We start from the raw sequence: 24,818 nt of genomic DNA on the forward strand, positions 1-24,818 counted from the left end.
AAAGGCATTCATTTATGCAATTAGTTACGTACGTTGGTTACAAAGGATAAAAGAACCCACTCGTCATGGTGTTGAATTCTTTGAAGAAGGAAAATTAAACAATATCATAAAAGGCCATTATTTCTAAATATGGCAAATGACTTGTCGGAGAAGCTGAATAACTTGCTTGCGCTACTTGGTGTTACTTGTGTGTAGCAAAACAGTTGATCCTGATTTGAACCCAGACAGTGCATTAACTTGTTGTAAGTTGGTTCAATTACGGTTTTCTTTGTCATTCATTATACGTGGATATTGTAGTTAGGTGATTTTGCGTATAAAAGGTGACGTTGATATGTACAGCACACATTGCTCTTCGTTGTAACAATATCCGACGGCAGGTAACTGCCGGGTTGGTAAAAGCTGAGGTAAATATTTGCTGTTGTTGGACTTGACGAGAGGGTGGAACGTTACCTTACAATCTATATACGAGGTATACAAAGCGTGAGTGTCTCAAATTGAACGTGAACAAGCTATCCGTATATATCCACTTCTATACCACATTCATTATACGGGTAAGTTTCGCTGAATTATAATAATATTTTGCTATTAACTGAATATTTACGTGATCGGATGGGTGTGTTTGCAGTTCACATAGGAACTTGGTGGTGATCGGCCTAGGCCGCGATGTATGTTACTAGTAAATAGTTATGGCGGTCAAGCGGGCCCTGGAGACCGTACGGGGAAAAACGCACAGGGCACGGCAACCACTATCTGCACGGAAAATACCACAGTGGTGTATTACATCAACCGGCAGGGGGGGGGGGGGGGGCACTCACTCCGATAGGTCGTGCAGGTTGGCGTGGGAGGTGCTAACGGTGGCCAAGGACTTCGGCAAGATACTACGAGCCTCGCACATCGCCGGTAAGCAGAAATAATGGCAGACGCCCTGTCCATGGGTCAGGGGATGCATTGACCCCAACGAATGGGCGCTAACACGTCTTCGGCAAGCCGATGATAGACCTGTTCGCGACGCAGGCAAACAACAGGCCATGTTACTAGTAAATAGTTATCTTAGGCATTAGGCAAGCAGGGGTATTTGTAAGTAAAAATTGACTCTCTTTCAATATAGTCCTAAGACTTTCATATGACTTAGATCCAGATTTTAAAAAAGTGTTTCAGCGGTAGGTTGGCACACCACCTTTATGGCTAGCGGTGTCGAATTCACCGCCAGGTTCACATTTTATTCGAGGTCTCTTGTTTCAAGACCCCAGCCCCGCCGGTTGGATCACTATGAGCCGGTGCCAACTCATGCCTCATTGCGCCTCTGCTAAGATTTCCAGATGACAGGAGGATGGTAGCATATGAGTCGGGCATTGATCGTTTCGTTTCTGTTGAACTTATTAATCAGTATTTCCCTCCAAAACATGCGAGGAAGTCACATAATGGCCATTAATATTTCAGTATACCGCGACCCTCAAATGTTTAGTACCCTTACCCTGCTGAAACCAAAATCGACGCCAAAAGCTGCATAAATTTACTTCTATGATTGCACGATAGAATTGCAGAAAATTTAAATATAGAAATATATCAAATATAGTTTATAGTCTAGCTATATATACCTGTGAATGGTTTTCTTCAGAGAAATCTCGGGGGAAAATGAAAAATATGCTAAGTAGGCTTTTATCAATATTTAGTACTTAGCATCCTCTACAAAATATAGGTTATCACTTTAGCGTTCCGTTGAAAACTAAATATATACGAGGTAAACTGAAATTACCATATTAAACACTTAAATGGTGACAAATTTAATGAGTACGGGCACTGCCGGGCAGTATCATGAATTTATTTCTCCGAAATTACTTTTATGCCGAATTTAATTCTCCTGAAATAGCAAGTCTCCTTCACCAGTCAACGTCACGTAATTCTTCTTATGTAGCGATTTCTGCCTCCATAAGTGCGTTTGTTTTTCTATCTCACCGAGGACTTGAACAATAGAATTCCAGGTCCTCGGTTGTGATTTCTAAAGAATCACCACGTCCTCGGAAGAATTTCTATTGTATGGGGTATTGTTAAGGTTAGGGTACGTGGATTTGAACAATGGAAAATACAATGGGGTCCTCGGTTGCAATGTAAAACCAACATGTGTGTTTGTATGTGTGTAATTGTGTTTATAGGCCTATGTTATGTATTTGTATATGACTGTGTATATACAAATGTTTACGAGTTTTAATGTATGTGTGCATTAGTAGTGATGCTTAAATCAATCTAATTTTTTTTTTATATGAAGGAAGTCAGAATTGGCATGTATTTAGGTTTAACTTGTTCCACAATCAAGTTTTTTTGCGGGGGGGGGGGGGGGTTAAGGGACCAGACTAGAGCTTATGTCTAATGTAAGATGGTCAGCTCTTACATAAAGTTTTCTTTTGTACTATAGTTTTACTTGTTTAGTAGTATTAGTGTACAGTGCTCACTGTATAGAGGTCTATGCATTTGTACAGTGTGTGTATTTGTATGTTGCTTGTGGTGGTAAAAGGAGGGGGATTAAAATCTCTCCTTCTGGGTTGCTAAGCAACTATCTTTGTTCTTCCTGGGAATTAGCCCTCACAGGAAATGGGGTCTGTGTATATACATTATAGGAACAAAGGGAGTTTTGAGGGTACAGTATAGGGAGTTAGGCAGTTGGCCATAAGTATTGGAGTAAGACAGTTGCACAAGAGGAGATATATAGTTTTAATGCTGGATAGTTTGTTTTAAACCTTAATTTACAAAATCAAGTTACTGTAGTCCTTATCATTTTATGGAAGGAGTCATATTCACCTGACAGTCTGGGACACTATTTACTATAAAGAATATTATTTACTTAGAGGATATAATTTTACCATAAAGGATAGGCCGGGACACCATTTGTTATAACTGACATTATTTTACCACAAAGGATATACACATTATTTTACTGGAGGATAGCCTGGACTCTATTGCTCGTTAATTAAAGGACATTATTTTGTTGGGATCAGACATTATACCATTCATCAGTTCAACTCTTTACCGATGTCGTGGAATACTGTATCTGATGTCGTGGAAGACCTCTACCTGATGTCACCAGCACGCAGACTCACCAGAACAGCTTTATAAATTAAGTGTATTTACTTTACTTTTGGGTGTGCACCTCACTACTGTAAGTTGTTTTATTTAATTCTTTGACTGGGCCCAGGTCATCTGTACTGTATATTGTTTGTTATTCATAATTATAATTTCTTTTGATCCAATCCAGTTGAGTTTTCTATTTTTTATGTGTCTTGCTCTGTGTTTGGTCCCCACACCAAACCCAGAGTTCTCTGATCAAGAAAAACATTTATTTTCAGTGGCAAACACCCTTACATAATTGGTAGTACGAGTGGGGTTATTAAACTGATCAGAAAGACACAGCTCATGACCAACTGCAGTGGAACAAGTTAAATTTCAGAGATATTTATATATATATATTTTATATTTTTATTATTATTGGTCACAATTCTCACCATGAATGATAATATTGCTACCACTAGTACTAACATAGGGGGCCAACACGCAATGTCATATATGTTTATGCCAAATGTACATATTCCTACTTTTACGGGTCACCCCAAAAGTGTTAATGACCCCTCACTTACTGATTGGGTTGCAGCTGTTAAAGCAGCCTATCATACATTTAATACACCAAACGACCAACAGGCTGCTTTAGCAATCAGGTACCTAGGAGGGGAAGCAAAGCGAGAGGTCTCTGTCCTAGCTGCAGCTGAAAGAGATACGGCCAACAAAGTGTTCAAAGTTCTACAAAATATATATGGAGACAAAACCCCTGAAAATACTCTCATGGCCACATTTTATTCACGGGGTCAGAGAAGCGAGGAGACTATCAGACAATACGGACTTGGTTTGCGGGAATTGCAAAATCGAATAGTCTCACGATTTCCAAATACAATAGTGAACCCAGACAGGGCCCTAAGAGATCGCTTCGTGGCAGGTATTAGAAACAGTGCCATACAGATGGAACTCCGAAGGGAGATTCGAAAGAAAAATAGCATGACATTCGAGGAGGTGAAGCATGAGGGTATTCATCTGGAGGAAGAGTTCCTGGTAGAACCAGCACCAACGATCAACCAAACTATGGCAGCAACAGTGCAACAAGTGCGTAGGGATGAACCGGTTGATAATCTAGTATCTCTGGAGCGTAAGCTGATGGCATGGCAGCAAAAGATGGAGGATTCCATTAAAGGCTTACAACAGGAAGTGATTAGGTTGAAGGGGTCTCCAGCAGAAACAAGGGGGTATAGAGGACGACCAGATGACCAGTACTCACCCGATGGCCGACCAGTTTGCAGGTATTGCAAGATTGCTGGACATATTGAAAGAGTTTGTAGGAAAAAGATGGCTGCCAGTCAACAAGTAACTTCTCCACCCGCACAGCAACATCATTTAAACTAGTGAAGTCCAAGGTTGCGAGCCAGACTGCGGATGACTCTATGTGTAAATTACAAGGCTCAGAAAACAGAACACTGTCACCACCCGGCTTAAAGGCAAGACTTGTTGGTGATTACCTGACGATTGACATCATCATTGACGGTGTAAGGACCACCTGTCTTATTGATACTGGTTCACAGGTTACAACCATCTCAGAGGACTTTTTCACCCGACAACTGACTCGGAGAGATGTTCAAAAAGAACCATTACATTGGTTGAAATTGACAGCAGCCAATGGTTTAGCCGTTCCATTTCTCGGGGGTGCTGAGATGTCAGTGGAAGTTGCAGGAGTTAACCTAGAGGTCTTTGCATTAATTGTCCAAAATGAACCAATACAGGGGGTACCATGTCTGTTGGGCATGAATGTGATATCTCAGTGCCAAGAGATATTGTTCCATCATTGCGCTCCACGATTCCTCAGTCATCTTACACCCAATGTCAGGAATACGTCAGTCCTATTTCAATCTACAACTATGCAGCTAGACCCGCAAGAGTCACAGCCATTGCCCATAGACAGCACTGGAAGGATTGGACGAGTGACCATCAGGGGGAATGGTCCCATAACAATAAAGGGCCATGAGGAAATTTTGATTGATGCCTGCTGTAATGAGTTGAAATCTCACAAACGACCTATTCAAGCTTTGCTGGAGCCGATGCCCTCAGATCGCTATAATTTGCCCCACAACATACTGGTCGCCCGAACACTCGTAATTGTCAATAATAACCGAGTAACTGCCCGTGTGGTCAATGTAGGTGATCACGACATAACCTTGCCTAAAGGTGCTCCACTGGGTGAATTATTTCAGGTAGAAGTGTTGCCATCGTCAGCAAAAGAAGTTGAAATTCAACAAACAGGCCCAAATACTCTCCAGGTTGGAATCCAACAGCAGCATGTTTCCACTTCAACGGTCATTAACAATTCTGACCAAATAGTACCTGATGTTGATGTGAACACCAATGACTTGACAAAAGAGCAGACACAGAAGCTGCAAGAATTCCTGTGCTCCCACCAGCAAGTATTTTCACAACATGACAGTGATTATGGCTGTACAGACACGATCATGCATACTATTCCCACAGGTGACGAGTTACCCAGCCGAGAACGCTATCGCATGATCCCACCAAAATTATACAAAGAGGTCAAAGAACAACTCCAAGTCATGTTGGATAAAGGGGTAATCAAGGAGAGTTACAGCCCCTGGGCAGCGCCAATGGTGTTGGTGAAGAAGGGAGATGGGACCATAAGAATATGTGTAGACTACAGAAAGTTGAATGATAAGACCAGAAAGGACGCTTTTCCACTACCCAGAATACACGAATCTCTCAATGCACTTAGCAAAGCTAAATTATTTTCTACACTAGACTTGGCCAGTGGCTTTTGGCAAGTGGAAATGAGCCCAGAGGACCAACCCAAGACGGCATTCACAACACCCATGGGATTATACGAGTTCAACAGGATGCCCTTTGGACTCTGTAATGCCCCAGCAACATTCCAGCGGCTGATGCAAGGATGTCTAGGAGACCTCAATTATGAGTCAGTGCTTCTCTACATAGACGATATTATTGTGTTTTCTGAAGACTTTGATACGCACCTAAACCGGCTAGGGACAGTATTGAGTCGCCTCCACCAACATGGACTGAAAGTAAAACCGTCTAAGTGCCATCTGTTAAAATCTTCAGTGCGATACTTGGGCCATGTAGTATCAGCTGATGGTGTTGCTACTGAACCTGATAAGTGCAAGTCTATCGAGGAATGGCCAACGCCCAATAGTGTTAAAGATGTAAGATGCTTCTTGGGATTGGCTGGATTTTACCGTCGGTTTGTTCAAGATTTTTCAAAGATTGCAGCTCCGCTACATGGTCTCACACGAATTCCCAAGAACGAGAATAAACATCCAGTGAAATCTAAATTTGAATGGACTGAAGAGTGTCAAGATGCATTTATCAAGCTGAAATCGTGTCTGTCATCACCTCCAATTCTAGCCTATGCTGACCACAGTTTGCCATTCCTATTGTATACAGATGCAAGCAATTTGGGTCTTGGTGCTATACTAAGCCAAGTACAGGGAGAGCAAGAACGAGTCATTGCTTACGCAAGCCGTAGCCTACGAGAGTCGGAGAGAAATGACAGGAATTATAGCGCATTCAAGCTGGAGTTGCTTGCAGTGACTTGGGCAGTCACCCAGAAATTCAAGGACTATCTGATGGGAGCAGAAGTCACCATCTACACTGACCACAACCCATTAGTACATCTACACTCCGCTAATCTTGGAACCATCGAGCAACGGTGGGTTGCAAAACTCTCCTGTTTCAATTACAAGATTAAGTATAAACCTGGTCGAAATAATGCCAATGCTGACGCACTGTCCCGATATCCACATGTACTTAATAATTCTGGGGACGTCGATGAAGATGAGATGAATGCTTATGCAATGCAGCTGGAAGCTGCTCAGGGCAGTGAGACATTTCCAGGTTATACAATGGAAGAACTCAGGTTCAAACAACAAGGAGATGTTACAATTAAAGAGGTGGTAGACAGGTTGAATGAAGGGACCAGACCCGCTGTTCATGGTACGTCAAAAGCTTTTAAAGTCCTCTGTAACCAGTGGCAGAAATTGAAGATGAAAAATGGGCTTCTGTTCCGAACATACAAGGAGAAAAGGGGTGCTAGGTGCCAAGAGCAACTTATTGTTCCAGAGGGCCTCCAAGCTGACATTCTCCTTGCCCTGCATGATCATGCCAATCACCCTTCGTCAGAGCGGACATTGGCTTTGCTGCGAAAACGGTTCTACTGGCCAGGAATGACCTCGGACACCAATGAATATTGCAAAAGATGTGAAAGATGCAGCTTGAGGAGACCACCTGCTCCTAGCACCAGAGCCCCACTGGTACCCATCAAGACATCAGCCCCACTAGAGCTACTTTCAGTCGACTTCCTGAAGTTAGATGTTTCCTCTGATGGGTATGAGAATGTCCTTGTGATGATAGACCATTTCACTAAGTTAGCTGTTGCAGTGCCTACCAGGGATCAGACTGCAGTAACGACAGCAAGGGTACTCTGGCAACAATTCTTCACAAAGTATGGTTGTCCTGCCAGAATCATTTCAGATCAGGGAAGAAATTTTGAATCGATTGTGGTAGCTGAATTGTGCAAATTGTATGGGATACAGAAGAGCAGAACATCGCCATATCATCCTGCCGGAAACGGTGTTTGTGAAAGACTAAATCGTTCACTTATCAACATGGTGCGTTCCCTGCCCGAAGAGAAGAAGAATAAGTGGCCAAGTCTGTTACCAGAACTCACATATATCTACAACAACACGCCACATTCCTCCACTGGTCATACACCCTTCTACTTAATGTTTGGTCGGGAAGGCAGGCTTCCAATTGATTTGACCTTTGGACTGAATGACAACCAAACGGAAACTTCCACCAGTGACTGGGTTATCAACCATGGGAGACGCCTACATGATGCCCATCAGCTGGCCGAGAGGGAGATGAATAAGGCATCCCAGGTGCAGAAACACAACTTTGACAAGAAAGCGAAGGCGAAACAGTTGTGTAGGGGTGAACGAGTACTGTTACAGAGACGAGACTTCAAGGGGCGACACAAGGTGAAAGACCACTGGTATCCTACCCCCTATATTGTTGTAGAACAAATAAACCCAGATATACCGGTGTATAAGGTCAGACCTGAAAGCGGCAGTGGAGATGAGAAAATTGTACACCGCAATAGGTTGAAGCCATGTACCATTGACTTTACAACAGATGAAGTAGAGGAACCCACCAATGAACCGTTGTCTGCACCAGAGGAAGAGGTCACCCCTCTAATCGCAATCCCCATCTTGGAGCCACCAGTTATCCCGGAACATAATCATACACATGATGAAGAAGTTCTACCTGAACCTGAAGTTATGGGAAATAATGACCAATCGAAACCAAACCACGCCCGAACCTCCACTCCTCCTAGGGAATATGATTTGCAGCCTGTTAGGGAATCTAGACGGTTAAGAGGGTTATCCCCATTACAAAATAATGGCATAAATACATTGCATTGTGTGTTGACCCCCATTACCATCAAGTCTTCGTGGTTAGAACATGGGTTAAAAGTTGCAAAATCTCAAGATTATTTCATGCATAGTGTATTAAACTGTATCAGTGATTAATTTGGTATGTTGCTGTACATAGTATTTCATTTCTTTAGTTTGCTTTTGAGTTGTATTATTTCTTTTGTTGCTCTTCCAGTGTTCAGTGAGAGCAGTCTCAAAATGTTTTTGTACTTAAGTTTATTGCTCATTTTGTTGTTGTTGTCAAGTATGCCAACTTTAAGCAGGAGGGAGATGTAAGATGGTCAGCTCTTACATAAAGTTTTCTTTTGTACTATAGTTTTACTTGTTTAGTAGTATTAGTGTACAGTGCTCACTGTATAGAGGTCTATGCATTTGTACAGTGTGTGTATTTGTATGTTGCTTGTGGTGGTAAAAGGAGGGGGATTAAAATCTCTCCTTCTGGGTTGCTAAGCAACTATCTTTGTTCTTCCTGGGAATTAGCCCTCACAGGAAATGGGGTCTGTGTATATACATTATAGGAACAAAGGGAGTTTTGAGGGTACAGTATAGGGAGTTAGGCAGTTGGCCATAAGTATTGGAGTAAGACAGTTGCACAAGAGGAGATATATAGTTTTAATGCTGGATAGTTTGTTTTAAACCTTAATTTACAAAATCAAGTTACTGTAGTCCTTATCATTTTATGGAAGGAGTCATATTCACCTGACAGTCTGGGACACTATTTACTATAAAGAATATTATTTACTTAGAGGATATAATTTTACCATAAAGGATAGGCCGGGACACCATTTGTTATAACTGACATTATTTTACCACAAAGGATATACACATTATTTTACTGGAGGATAGCCTGGACTCTATTGCTCGTTAATTAAAGGACATTATTTTGTTGGGATCAGACATTATACCATTCATCAGTTCAACTCTTTACCGATGTCGTGGAATACTGTATCTGATGTCGTGGAAGACCTCTACCTGATGTCACCAGCACGCAGACTCACCAGAACAGCTTTATAAATTAAGTGTATTTACTTTACTTTTGGGTGTGCACCTCACTACTGTAAGTTGTTTTATTTAATTCTTTGACTGGGCCCAGGTCATCTGTACTGTATATTGTTTGTTATTCATAATTATAATTTCTTTTGATCCAATCCAGTTGAGTTTTCTATTTTTTATGTGTCTTGCTCTGTGTTTGGTCCCCACACCAAACCCAGAGTTCTCTGATCAAGAAAAACATTTATTTTCAGTGGCAAACACCCTTACACTAACATCACATTATCTGTTTCGACACTCTTCTTGTTATCAGTTTGTCTTGTGATTGGTGTTGTACATAGGCGTAGGAATCGTAGGGGTGGGGAAGGGGAGGGGCCAGAGAGGGCAGTTGCCCCTACTTTGGAAAGTGGGAGTGGGGCAAGAGTATGTTTCTGCTAACTCATTTTGCTAACTAGAAAATTTTCTAATTAAAGATGTACTACACAGCATTGATGGATCCATATATTAGTAACAAAAGTGCCAGGTATTCAAGTAATCGAACTTCAGTCCCATAACGAATCAAACATTCTAATTGTTGACGTATAGGCTTATAGATGGAGGGGGCATGGGATTCCCTCCATCCACCTCCCACATGATTTAGATAGGATCAGAGGTGGGTTCAGAGTTTTACAAAGGAGGGGTGTAGCCGTGGCTTCGTCGAAGCATCATGTGCAGACTCCCATATATATATATTTTAAAAATTAACATGTTGACGTCATGTAATGCATTCTAAGGCATACTTAGACTATCAATTAGGTTTGTAACAAGCTCTAAACGCAACTTTACTTTATACTTGAATTGTTGTGCTAGTTTGAATGGAGGGGGTGGGGTGGGGGAGGGGCGGGAACGTACTATCATCAACACAAAATGGATCCCACTTCAGGGCGTCATGGGCCCGGGAAAAATGCCCAAATTGTTCCCTAGATGGATTATGTAAAACTCCCCCACCTGAACCTCCCCCCCCCCATCTGACGATGGAGGTCATTGGGGCAATATCTCCCCTTCCTAGACTTTGCGCACGCCACAGTCTTGGCGTATTTCTTGGAACTGATTCATACCCCAATTTTTGTTCAAGTTATGGCTCCATACGTTGACTATATAGGTTTCTATACCTGTATATATTAATGATCAATGAATCTTTCTTTTTTTTTTGATTCTCGAGTATACCGAGACATTGATACATTTGTAGTCATATTTTAAGCACTTAATATTTTTACTGGTAAACCAGTACTCCACCGTAACAATATACCGCGTTTATCCATTCTTCACATTGGATTAATAGTGCGCAGTTACCTGTGTATATGGTCACAGCAGCTTATTGTGTGGGACTATAGCATTCTCGCTGTGTTTCTTTTTCTTGGGGGGGGGGGGGAGGAGGCATGGGCGGCGATCCGTACTTCCGAGTGGGGGGGATATGACCTTGTTGACTATCTAAGCGTAGCGCCACCATCGGTTGGCGCGAAGCGTACAAGAAAATTTTGGGATTTACAAACCCTCTAGATGGCCGGAAACGGCACTTCTCGAGGTTTCCAAGCGGCATATACCCAACTTTAAAATAGGGATATCATGTCCGAAATATCTCATAATCAGGATCCAAAATACTTTTTTTTTTTTTTTAATTTCAGGTGTTATTTTGGGAAAATTGCCCCTGTCAATCTTGTTTCAGGCGCTACGTTAGAATGTTCGAGAGCCCTTTTATATTATTCGATGAAGAAAATGGCCTCATGCAGGCTATTATAGGCCTATACACATGCAATACACAATTACACATAGTTACATTCCTAGGTACCGATTGCTAGGGCATCCAGGTGAAACGTGTATTAAGCATTACCCTGGTAACATGCTGTTCGAGGGAACATGTACGTGTGTAGGCCTACTATAGGGCCTATATCAGGGTTGTACAACCTACGGCCCGCGGGCCACAGTCCGGCCCGCCGCAGGGTTGCGTCCGGCCCGCCAGAGATGCTTGTACGGTGCGAAATTTTAGTGAGCAGATTTATTGATAACAATTTGAAGCTATATAATCAATCATTCGAACATTCTGGGTCCAAAAAACTGCATACAGGTCAGTTTGTGTGACACTCTCAGCGGAGGGGGGGGGGGCGGCTGGACTTTATTCATCTGTTTTTTCAGGAAGGAAAATAAATCAGTGCGAAAAATCGAGCGTAGGGTTCATGCGGCCCCTCCTTCATCATAATCATTCCATGTGGCCCTCCTCTGCAAAAGGTTGGACAACCCTGGCCTATATGAATACTATGAGGGTGCATATATGTACTATATCAATACCGTGGGTGCAATAATACCTTTTGTTGTTATGGGCCAATGAAGCCTACAGTCAACTATTCTTGCTTTATAAAGACGCTTTATTTGAAAAGATCGCACTGCGTTTATGGTAGGCGAGAAATGAGCTAAAAAAGAGCCGTACATTCACGATGATGCATAAATGTAGGCATGAAAATATTCTTATCCCTGGCATTTGGTGGGGGGGATATGGTGTATTACATCCCCTCCACCCATTTTCATGGGGGGATATATCCCCCCTTCCCCCCCAGGATCGCCGCCCATGGGAGGAGGGGTGGTTGGGGTTGAGGTATGCATCTAGAACACCAAAGGTGGCTGAAGAGGGCTCAGTTGAAGGGGCCACATGCTTCGAGGGGCAATGGGGCATACATGCTTAAGTTTAATGTTCCACATTGCATGCAAAATTATATGCAAATACATTCGATCGAACACAGATTCAAATACCACTTTTTGTGCTTCTTTATGAAATAAAAACAAATTACGATTAACGTAGTGATTAATATTGTTATAACACTCTAGCATGGGCAAATGGCAGTTTAGTCACTCTATTTAGACAAGCGGGAAGTACATCTGACGCACGAAGTGACGAGAAGAGTGAAAATGTACGATAATACAATAAGTAATATTCAATGGGCGTGGGCAAGGGGAGGGGGCGTGGCCCGAACTCGACATTCGGGAGAGTAAGTACACAGTAGTAGGGAAAGAAATTGACCCCTCTCTCCGACCAAGCTAGGGCACTCTTCCATAACGATTCATGTGCTGGTCGAGGAATTTAGAATCCAGCTCCTCCCCCCCCACCTCCCCTAGTCACCAACCTTTTTGAAATCCTGTGCACGTCACTGATACTGTTTTTTTACGCTTTGCAGAAGGGGGGGGTGTAGGGGTTGGGTGGTTTGTTCTTATTACAGTTCAACTTATTTTATTCCAAGTGCATTTTCGAGTTTCCTTTGTCCAGGATGTTTTATAAAGATTACTAACCAGCCGTACAATTTTAAGCTTGCATGGTTTCGTTTCTATTCAGTGTATAAATATACAAGAATTTGCTTCCGTTCAAGCTAGTTATGATATATTTGGTTTCCATAGAACCCAAACCAACGTAGAATACATGTACTGATCCGGTTTCAGTTTTAAAGACAAAAAAAATAGTAGTGCTACAATAATGCACTGAGTGAAGAAAATAATAGTAACCACTGTTATATACATAAATGGCAACGTCATATGCTGAATATCAGTACAAAGATGTAATGCGAGGTCGAACAGGGGTAAACTCCTTTTATTTATGCTGAATATGCAAGAATATGATTACATGTTTCAAGATATAACAAGTAACAGGTTTCAACATTTTGTCACCATGGCAACTTTCCATTACGCATGGTAGTTTTTGACACGTATTTCCTTAACGATTCAATATGTAGTAATGTCTTTCTCGTGCCGTCGCTGATCTTTTGTGATTAGAATACACTACAAAAATACTCATTGCCCCAGTGGCGTAGCTAGAGGTTTTGGCGCCCGGGTGCAAGAGGAGAAAATTGCGCCCCCCCCCCACCACCACTGAATGAAAATGAAATTGCGCGCGAAATTTTGGTTATATTTTTCGCGCAAGTCGTACAGCCCCCCCCCCCCCAATCAAATTGTGCTCCTACGCCTATGATATTTCCACCTTTCGATTTCTTTTGCCTTGGAACTGTATACTGAAATACCCGAAATTTCTCTGACATGTAGTCATTACAGAATACAGAAAAGAATTTAAAAAAAGAGAGAAAACGGTCGAAATGGACTGAAAAAAAATCACAAAAAAAAAGTACATTCAGTTCAGATTCTTATTAGTAACTGGAAAATATTTATGCCTGACGACATACATCAATTTCGTCATGTTTTTCTAAAAAGTGCTTTTTCTTTTTACTCTCATTTCCCATTTCAGCGGCCCCTAAACCCGACGCCCGTGCCCTCCCTTGACCCCCCTAGCTACGCCACTGCATTGCCCAGCCCTCCCCATCCGAATCATTTTATAAGTTTATTCTTGTTCGATTCTAGATACGTCGTCAACAGCTGTACTTGAAATCCACATTTTATGATGCATTTGGCTAACATGCTGGTATGCTTTTCCCTTTCTGACCTTGCAGAGATCTCTGTAGTTTTTCAACGACATAAATGATGAGGGTTTCCATCGTCTTCTTATACTTCGTCTTTGGTACTTCATTGGTCAATTCCCAGCGGTATACAAATGAATCATGTGAAATAAGAAGATATTCAGAACGTGAGTGCCGTGAACCACTTTAAATATTGACATTTAAAAAATATTAAACAACACATTATTTGCAAAACGGTTATTTCTTCCGGTTTTTCCTTCATTGTTATTTTGTTTCACCTAAAACTACGCAGTGATTGAAATAAACATCGAATAAGACTTGTAGTAAGCAGTGTTAATATCGCCGCAAGATTTTGCTTTATACAGTCATTTATGAAATATGTAGCCAAAATACTACTTTAGTATTGTAGTAAACAAAAGACTGGGATGTTAGTTGATTTTAGTCTGATTTTAATCTGATTTTATTTAGGCGATTTACCTACGTACGGGGTGGCATACTATATATTTATATTCACTCAAATCTGTGGCGCTCTACTCTTTTAACAACAGTAACAAATACAAGTACTTTTCCATTTCTTGTTTTCAACCTAGACTGTATTGATCAGTCGTTCTGTGATAACATATTATAAGCCGCTATGGTATCCATGGATGTAACAGCTCAAGTCGCTGGAAAATGCATATGGTAATGAAAATGGTAATGAGTTGGAATATGATGAACAGTGGTAATACTTCCAGCCTCCACCTGGATTCGAATCCGGGCCTCTCATGATATAGCTGCGCCTTCCCCCGAGATAATAACCGTTTGCCTCTATTATTATTTTTTCTTTGTCAGTACATGAAGGGCTCACTCTAGCTAAAGAGCTTGTGGAAGAAACAGCACAATTAGGCGACAACGTCACACTGTGTTGCCTGTTTCATAATTACTGTGCAATCCAATGGTATCACAGAGGAAATGTGCTGCAGCCGTCTGCCGATGGTCGAGTCCAATTCTTGGATGGAGATCAATATTTACAAATAAATGACGTCATGCCGGAGGATATTGGTGAATATTCATGTACTGTATTCAACTACACAAATCAAGTTACCTATCAAGGCTTCCTCACGATAGAAGGGATAAGTAAGTAACTACGGTTTTTTCTTCCTTTTTCTATATAGTTGTTTTGTGCTCTCGATGTGAAGGGCAAGTCTTACTTTAGCGCCACCTCAGAAAGCAATAGGAAATGTACTGAACACAAGGGCGTAGGAACCGGGGGGGGCTGGGGGCGCCAGCCCCCCCCGGTGAAAAATGTGAAGGGGCGGAAGTATCATTCCGCCCCCCGCTTCGCAAGTCAGAAAACCCCTTTTTCATTTCCAAATGAGAAAAAAAATCTCATTTGGAGCACCAAATTGCATCTAAGGCCTGGTGAAAATACAAAATTAAGTTTACAAAATGGAGTGGGTGTTGAAGTGTGCTATATTGCACCAAATTGCATCTGAGGCTACCTGGAAATGCAAAAAATTCCAAAGGGGAGGGGGACACCCCCTCCTCTTAGACCCCTCCCCCAGGCCGGCCATCAGTCTTCAGCCCCCCCCCCCCCACTCAAAAGTACCTTCCTACGCCACTAACTGAACATGAAAGCATCAAATATAATGATAGTAACTGAAAACGTGTCAAAGAAAGAAAAGAAACAAGAAGTTACTTGATGAGTAGGTCCATTTAGGGACTTTCCCCAACAACGGTCGACTAAGTTCAGCCAGTACTTTAATTATGGTATTATATGGTACTTATAGATTTCCATGTTTAGGTGGTTTGAAACCAATAAGGATTTTCATATAATTTTAACAGAAAACAACCTTACAGTAAAGTACAACCGACGCTATTCTTTCGCTTTCACTGCAGTTTTGAAAGAATTTTTCCTGTTTTCGTTTTTTTTTTTCTCTCTCTCTATCTTTTTGTTCTTGTTTGTCGGTTTCCAATACTTATGCAGCAAATTGCCGTTTTAGACCAAAATTTGACCAACGTTCTAAATGTAATCAATTAAACAGTATTGTTTTATTTGCCTTTTTCTATCCAGAATTTACCGAGTTGGCTATTACACACCACCACTTAGATACGCGTACCAGTATAAATGATGACGTAACTCTTTCGTGTGATGTCGCAAACCAAGATCAAGTAACTTGGTACCACAACGGAAAACTTATCACTTCAGGGCGGGAAAACTACTATATACAGAGCAGTAACAGCAACCACCGGCTTGTAATACAACTGATCAATTTGAAGCACCAGGGAGCATACACTTGCGTTGCATCGAATTCTACCCATAATGTATCTCGAACAGGTCACGTGTCAGTTTGTGAGTATATTTAACCTTACGGTAGCATATTCCATACAAATTTGCCCTATTGACTTATACATTGAATCGTCTAAGTAATGTGGTCTTTGAAGAAGTTCTCACTAGCTGAACCCCACTCACCATTGGATAGCTGACAAAAGTTGGGCATTCGTGACACTATCAAGTTTCCGTATCATAACCATAAATATTTTCGCTATGAGAGCCCTTAATTTTTCACCACTTGTAAACAAACATCGTAAGTCGGTAGTAAACAATTTCCGTACGTGGCGTCTGGCAAGCCTAAAATTGCCTCAATATGTGCACCACATGTACAGTACTTCGATTCATGCTCTTCAACATCAAAGCCACAAATATAACATATATACCGTATAGAAGATGTTCTCCTTGTGCTCTTCGGCACGTTTCTAGAGATAGGAGAATACTCGGGCGGATTGATATATAGACTCTATATTGAGTATGCCACTTTTAAATCTGTATTGTTATGTGTAGGCCCTGTATACTGTTCATGGTACAGGTGTCGTACACAGTGGTGTATAGTGTCGTACCACAATAATGTATAGCTCCATTAACGTACTTACATACTAAATTCGACACTTTCCAATGCCGCTATAGCTTAGATAGAAGTTTTCCAACTGACATATCCTACCTACCATATGATCGCTGGTGGCTTGGGCTATCACAGAACATTCAATTTTTGCCACCATGACCGTTAAGCTTTTGAGCCAGAAGAGGCCAAAAGTTGAGCATAATGCTCTCCCAACTCATCAGCCATTTCTCGCTGCAGAATCCGTCACACAGGATTTTCTAAATGCCCTATATCACCTTCTATATAAAAACAAAGATATCGAATGATACTCAGACTCCTTCAATAACATTCAGTGATGATTCTGCTTGCTATTTACTCAAAACATCATGTGATTACCCTCTCCTTCCGCTACCCAACCCTTCCTGATCTCCCCCCCCCCCGCCCCTCCTCCCAAAAAAAGGTAGAATCCTGAGCACTCCAGCCCCCGATGAACGCAACTCCTCGTTGTATCCCCCTTTTTTTATTCGTATTAATCAGTAATGCAGTGTAATAGCCATTTTCGATACTTTCGTCTAACTGAGTCGCGACAACGTCATTACTTGCTTATTTACTGAGTGGAGCTACATGGATCTTGCGTCTGTTATACTGTCAGCATATATATATATACTATTTTACGAATGATCGTCGCGATAACGTAGAGATCTGATGTGTTGGTTGACTGGTGGCAATTAGTATACATTTTCGTCCTCTTCAATAATCAACAAATGGCCTACTTATAAAGCTTGATTTCATTAATTTATGATGAATTTTGTCCCCCCTTGCTACAGCCTGTTTTGATACCGAGGACGTTATACTCGTAAACTGTTCAACCGGCGTTAACGTAACTGCAGCACTAGGTTCTGATCTGAACATGGAATGTATCTTTTATTTGGGATATAGTAGAACTCTTGCTCTTGCCTATTGGTACAAAGTCAACGAATCGGCCACCCAGGACTTGTTTGACAGTACCTGGTGGTATAGTCCCGAATTTCTGGATTTAGAAGGTGCGAAGGTCAATATAACGGTTGTTGATACACAGAAAGTAGAAGAAGGTGATTGCCTTAGGTAAGTATAGGACCTACGCAGATATGTATGAGTTATAATCTATATGGGACCAAGCTCTACAAATTTTGTAAGATGCTAAATAGGTCCCTTCTGAGCCTTTAATTGCAGCATTATCTTCAGGTCTGACGAGAGAGTAGGGATGAGGGGCCCGCTTGGAATCTACAGTCCCGGGGTCTGGGGTCAATTAAGGGTCCAGCGGAAATGTGGCGTAATATATTATCATATCCATGATATAAGTAAAGACAAATGAAAAGACTTCCAAAAAGAAGGCCCGATGACAAAACTTGTCCCGGGCCACACCTGGCTCTGGGTGATCCAAAACAATAGAGAATGTTCTTGGAATTGAACTCCTACTATTTTACGACATGCTTCTATTCCACAGTGTTTCTATCCAAGGGCGTAGGAACCGGGGGGGCTTGGGGGGCGCCCCCTCCCCTTAGACCCCTCCCCCAGGCCGGCCATCAGTCTTCAGCCCCCCCACTCAAAAGTAACTTCCTACGCCACTGTTTCTATCTCCTTCTGTAAATGCCCGTAACTGGGGAGAGCGAAAAGTTATAGTGGCGATTGTATACATAGTACTAAGTCAGTATTCGCAACTGAAACTATTTTTCTCACCATTTTTACCAGCTTTGGATGAACATTTTGCGCATTAGGGGCGGAGGGTGTAATTTTTGGTTTATGCCTACCGCATCACAGCATCAAGGCAAATGCTTTGGTTCGGCGGTTAGGGTATCTGCCTCACAATCCTTACGTTCCAATTAAGATCAAAATTCCGCCACGAGCCAAATTTTCTTGATCTATTCAAAAATCGCTGCAGTGCAGTGGTGATGTGCGGAGTCTTCCGTGGATTTGGTATTGCTGGTTTGTGAACTTGGGAAAGGGGGTTTGTTTCTGTTCTTCACTTGGTTTCGAAAACAACTTTGTTCGCCATGGCTGCACGGCAGTGATGTCGAATTGGGTGCAGTTGCCTACCTCAGTATTTGAGAAAGTGGTCGTATGCTTGGGCATATATACACTCTCGTCCGTCGGACGGGGACGTTAAATGGCGGTCCCGGGAGCAGGAATGGGAGCGAATTCGCACCCCTGCCTCGTTATCCTCTGAACACATATCGAAAAGAGAAGGCTTGAAATAAGCCGTTGTTCACCCACGATCTAACACGGATAGGGTCTAAAATAAGCAACTGTGTAAGGCTTCCTGATCCTTGGGTCTCTAAACTAAACTAAGTTAAAACACCCCTGGGTGTCCCGCCTCAAACCCCTACGATGTGTGTATGCCAGATCAAACAACGTAATGTTTGATGTTGGATCACAGTAGGGGGTATGTGACGTCATATGGGTAATGCTCTTCAAAAGCTCTACTTTGTCTATTACTATCTTCTTGTATATTTATCCCTGAAACCTAAGACATTTGAAATGTTTGCTTAGCTCTCAAAGTTCTCTGTATTTAGAATTTCATGAAACTGTATCCTTCTTCATATAAATAATCTATTCCTCTGTGGATCAATGAATGACAAATAAACAAAGAAAAACAAAGACATTTTCAGCTGTATTTGCCCCGATGACATGATCCATTCTGCATACTATTGCCAGATGCATAATTTACAAAATATCACAAAATTAGAATCTTCGTACGGTTGCTATCTGTGCTTATAGCTCTTTCCCGTAACGTTTACATTAATACGCTGTCACAATACCTTCTCGTCCCTTTGGCCCCTGTTTTGCCACCTTCTCTCCCCCGCAGAGGTGCCGCGGGCATTTTGGAAGGGACAGAGAAATATCCTAAAGAACAAGAGTAAGTTCCCTGCATTAGAAGTAGAGAAGGCAAATTGGCAGCTATAGCTCTCATGTACTCTGAGCATCGATTCTGAGGGTGGGGGGGGGGGCGAGGGGGGCGAGGGGGGGAGGGGGGGGGTTCTTGTAGGCTGTGACTCAGCCCTCATGAAATATCCTGCAAGGTATTGTGCCAGTCTTCCCCCAGCCCAAACATTTATTCTCTCAGGCACAAATTTTGTTTCATCGATTCTAAAAGAGTTCTATCTTTTGTTTATAATCAGGACGGAATTTTACGTTACCATTGGAATGAGCATAACCAACGTAACGAAGGAGGTGTTTGGACACTACATTGCGCTTGCTTACAAGAACACGAATTGGAATCCGAACTTGTTCTACATCTCTGAGGGTAAGGGGAACTGCGACAACCAGTTGGCGGGGGGGGGGGGTCCAGCTACGCCCCTGACTGTGAGGCTAAGATGTATGGAAATGTTAAGTTCTAGTCAAAATGGTTATGGCAAAGTTTAAAATATGAAAACATGGTAACTCCATGAGACAAACTTGGAGGATCTTCATATGTGATCCATATTAGTAAGTGTTGAAACCTATAACACTGTTTGGAGGTCAAAGGTCAGTACAGGTCAAAATATATCAATCTTGTAAATATTACTGTACCTCATACTTGTATGTTGATCCAACTTAGTAGATAGAATAAACGAGTACAACTCGATGGCCTTCAAAGGTCATTTCAGGTCACTACTAACCAGAGGTTAATGTCAGAAATACTTGAAACATGTTAACTTAAAATGTAAAGCTTGAATGCATGTATAATACTTGGAATGCCAGTTCACCAGAGAGTGAAAAACTTAGATAATCCACATACTTGATTTTCTAAACTTATGCCAGTTTATTGGTTTATGTGAAGGATGATATCATTTGAGGTCCAAAAGGGATGATATTATGGAGTACTTGTTAATACGATAGCTGCTAAAGGTAAGCTGGGGTGAACTTCATACTTGCATCTAATTAAGAGCCACATTGGTATTTGGGGTGCAACCTTGCTGACAATTCTAGTCAAAACTTTAAAAATCTTGCGTGTGGTGTTACGTAATATCAAACTTTTATGTAAGAAAAAAATGTTCAGTAAGGCTGTGAATCCCCAATCGTGTTTGTTTTCTAGTTAACGAGTGTAATTATCACACACTTTATAATTGTAATTAAATGTGATCTCTTTTTCCCTGCAGAACCAGCCACCCCCAACATCATTAAAGTTCCAGTTGTTGTATCCACGGCAGGAATCTGCTTTCTAATCTTCACTTTGATTTTCTTCACATGGAAGATATTTCATCTTGACATCAAACTTTTCTTCAGGGATGTAAACCATTACTTCAATGGATGGAAAGAAGAGACAGGTGAGATTATACAGTAAAACTCATGTTCTTGTTTAAAGTCATTACATGTTTCATCTGAAGTAAGAGATTGTGTTGGGTGTTACTTGTTTAAATGAACACTAGTGTGAGTTACTCATTTAAATGAATTGGGTTTGTAACTTTGTACTTCATTTGATAAAATACTTACTGTAGATGGGTTACTGTTTTAAAAGAATAATTTGCATGTTAGCCTTCTCTTTTAAAGGATTGGTTCAGGTGTTTGACATGTCTATTTTGTATGAAAGAGCACAAAAAGACAAAAAGAACAGTGAAGAAACTACCATGATAGCATGCTCTGTTAAGGAGATATGACACTTTGAAGATATCAAAATTTCTCTGAAAACGACTGGGTTAGAAAGACTTATATACTGTGAGGATGTGACGTCACATCCTCACTTCCTTTAACATTTGTGAATATATTTCTTTAAAAATTATTTACATTTTTTAACACATTTGAAAATAATATAATCAAAAATTCTTCAGATGTTTAATCTCAAATACTTCCTTTGACAAATATGAGATCTCTTGACATATCTTTTGGTTGAAAGTCATGAAATCTCACAAAATATTTAGAGTAAAAAACAAAGACTTTTCAGGAATGTGAGGATGTGACATCACAGCTAGTCAGATTTCAGCAGTTTCTACACAATCTGATAAAACTTTACACTTGAATATCTCTTTAACCGAAAAAGATATTTGAACAGTTTTTTCACCATTGTGTTTCTTTTATTGTCCTCTTTCATATAACATAAACATGTATGACAACTGAACCAATCCTTTAAAGCCTCGTGAATGTGAATACTTCGGTGTGTTACTCATTTAAAGTACTACAGGGGTATGATAATCATTTAAAGGAATACTTGGATATGTTACTCACTATATAGGAATACTTGGATGTGTAACTCATAAATATATCTTTTGCTATATATAGATGGAAAGCTGTACGATGTATACATAGCATGCAGCGAGAATGATGTCCAGTTTGTTCTGAGAACTTTTCTACCACTGCTAAAGGAGGAAGGCTACACCACTTGTTTACCAGTAATTGACTTTTTACCTGGAGATAGTAAGTCACAAAATACTCTTCTCAGTTATGTAGCCAAAAATGACAGGAATTACTTTGGAAAAAATATTAGCCATCATATATATATTGAAGGCTTAAAGGACACCTACCCCCCAACCTCCACACAGGACATCTTGTAACTACTAAATAGTCAGCATGTCAGGCAAAATACCAGGTAAATTATTATTCATTTTACCTGACACCTGACATATTGCCACGAGATCTATACTCATTAGCCCAACCAATTATAACTTATTATACAACACCTAATTATATTCCGGCCATTTGATTGGTCAATTGCTCGTCGATTGCATGCAAAATCCGCTCTATTGCACTCTATGAAATAGAACCATGTGTTATACTTTTTTGATAGCACTTTTTTTCAATGGTAAAAGAGCAGAGAAACCTGTCTGTTCAAAACAATCTGTTGCATGAGTGCATTTTACATCCAATTATATCCAAATTTGAAGGTGTTGTATAAAACAAATAAATGGTTTCCATTCGTGCACTGTAGTGCAAATATTTCATTCGTTGAAAGATGTAATTTGTTCCATTCAACTCGGCTGCGCCTCGTTGAATGGAACATCCCATCTTTCAACTCATGAAATATTTGCACTATTGCACGAATGGAAACCATTTATTATTTGTATACCAACGTCCTCCCGTTCAGGAAGGCTAGGCCTCGAAACATCTCGTGAGAAAGTGTGGTAGGATTAGCCTAACTCGAGATTAATGCATTACTCAGTAGACGACTATGTAAGAATACCTTTTGGTGTGCAATTTTCTATGTGCACATAGCTGGAAATGTTATTTTGCAACCGCAACTATGTTCTTGATCTAATTTCATTCGTCCTCAGGCAGCCATGAATCAATTTGGAACAGTGTGAAGGCCAGTAGATGTTGTCTGTTGATCGTTTCCAGGGGAATGTTGTCATGCACCGATATCATTCGGACGGAGATGCAAGCAGCGACATACATTTTCTCGGACCGTAAACACGGTGTGATTCCAGTTTTATTCGATGAAGTACCTGATGTTGTTATGAATCAGTCTCACGTGCTAAAACACTTTGTAAGCAACAATCCCAAACTGATATTAAAGAAAAAAGATTATCTTAATGTAAGAACTCTTAGAAAGTCATCTGTGTTTAAGAGAATGAGACTAGCCTTTCCATATCCTTCAGAGAAAACTTTCGCTAGAAAAGTTGAAGCTAGTCTAGTTCAACAAGAAATCCAACCAACAGTGGAAGGACCCCACATTGTGATGAATTCCCTCAAGATCGAAAACAACCCGAAAACACCCCAAATTTTGAGCCTTAATAATAATGACTGGCATGATGTTTGTTTAGATTGTGTCACTGGTTTGGATTAGCAGGCTCGGATCCAGAGTAGGTGTGTGATGGGTGGGGAGGGTGGGGGCAAGGGTGTGCACCCTTCTTATTTCCATCCTCAGAGTTTAATTGTAACTAGACCTATTTTAATACAACATTTGCCTCAAAATGCATTCGTTAATGTTTAAGATTTAAACTATTTCCCGAGGCTGCAGGTGCTCCAAACGCCTGTTCATGGGAATCACCGTTCAAAGATTCTTTATAGAATCTTGGATCCGCTCCTGATTCTAAGTAGCCTATTAATTCCATTGCTCGGCGGATATGTATGCAGATGATGCAACATTTCATATGAAAGGCAAGTATAAAGAGGATTTAAATACCAACTGAAGGAGATTCTTCAGGTGAAAGATTTTGGGCATAAAAGTCGACAATGAATGATCTTGGAATGTACAAATCGATTCCCTTTGCAAGCTCATTTGCAGTATAGTTTGGCTTTACTTCGAGGTATAAAACCAATCATTCATACCAATACTTGTATTCTATTTTATAATGGATATATTTACCGATATTTGAGTATTGTAGTGTAGTATGGGGTATGAGTAATGCCAGAAATATTGTCCGACTTTGTCGGCTACAGAAAGTTGCAGCAAGAATTATTCTCAATGCAACTTTTGATGATAGATCTGAAGACCTTTTTTTAAAGCTGCACCGGTCCCCACTGGAAAACGTTTAAAAAGTTAAAGAATTCACAATGGTGTAAATGGTTTTTCAATGGTCTAGCTCCACAGTACCTTGTGGACACGTTCCGTCACACGAATAATATACATACCCACTCCCTTAGGTCCATCACACGAAATAATTTATTCTTAGAGTACGTGGTAATAGTATTATCAGAAAATATTTCATATGTTGCTGCTAGGAGAGGAACGAGTGATCAAAGGAGTGTACGAATACCAACTCCTTAAATACCTTTAAACATCTTATCCAGGACTTTAACTAATTTTTATGCTCTTAATTTCATATAATTGATTGTTCCATGTTTGCATTTTATGCCGTTGTCAATTTTGAATGTATTATTTCTTTTTCATTGCAATCTTATTATTCACGTTTGTATTCTACTTAATATGAATTTCTTTAATTTGTGGTTCTATTTTTAGCGTTTGTATTTCAGGGTCTCGGAGGAGATTGGCTTTATGAGAACCGATCGATTTTACCCTTTAATGTTAAATAAATGAATGAATGGATGAATTAATGAATGAAAATATAAATGGATAAATAAATAAGTGAATAAAATTC

The 24,818-nt window shown here is 40.7% G+C and overlaps 1 protein-coding gene across 1 annotated transcript; it reads left to right on the top strand.

Annotated features, from left to right (window-relative positions):
- The first annotated feature begins 229 nt into the window (after positions 1-229).
- LOC139974832 (interleukin-1 receptor accessory protein-like 1-A) lies at positions 230-24,818 on the top strand. Its single transcript, XM_071982295.1, has 9 exons — positions 230-551; positions 14,003-14,136; positions 14,801-15,085; positions 16,023-16,301; positions 17,655-17,931; positions 19,986-20,110; positions 20,946-21,113; positions 22,063-22,197; positions 23,052-24,818. Exons 2-9 carry the CDS (start codon positions 14,031-14,033, stop codon positions 23,561-23,563), a joined length of 1,887 nt encoding a protein of 628 aa, XP_071838396.1. The 5' UTR covers positions 230-551; positions 14,003-14,030; the 3' UTR covers positions 23,564-24,818.

This window comes from Apostichopus japonicus, chromosome 10, assembly GCF_037975245.1.
Source record: "Apostichopus japonicus isolate 1M-3 chromosome 10, ASM3797524v1, whole genome shotgun sequence".
Lineage (NCBI taxonomy): Eukaryota > Metazoa > Echinodermata > Holothuroidea > Aspidochirotida > Stichopodidae > Apostichopus > Apostichopus japonicus.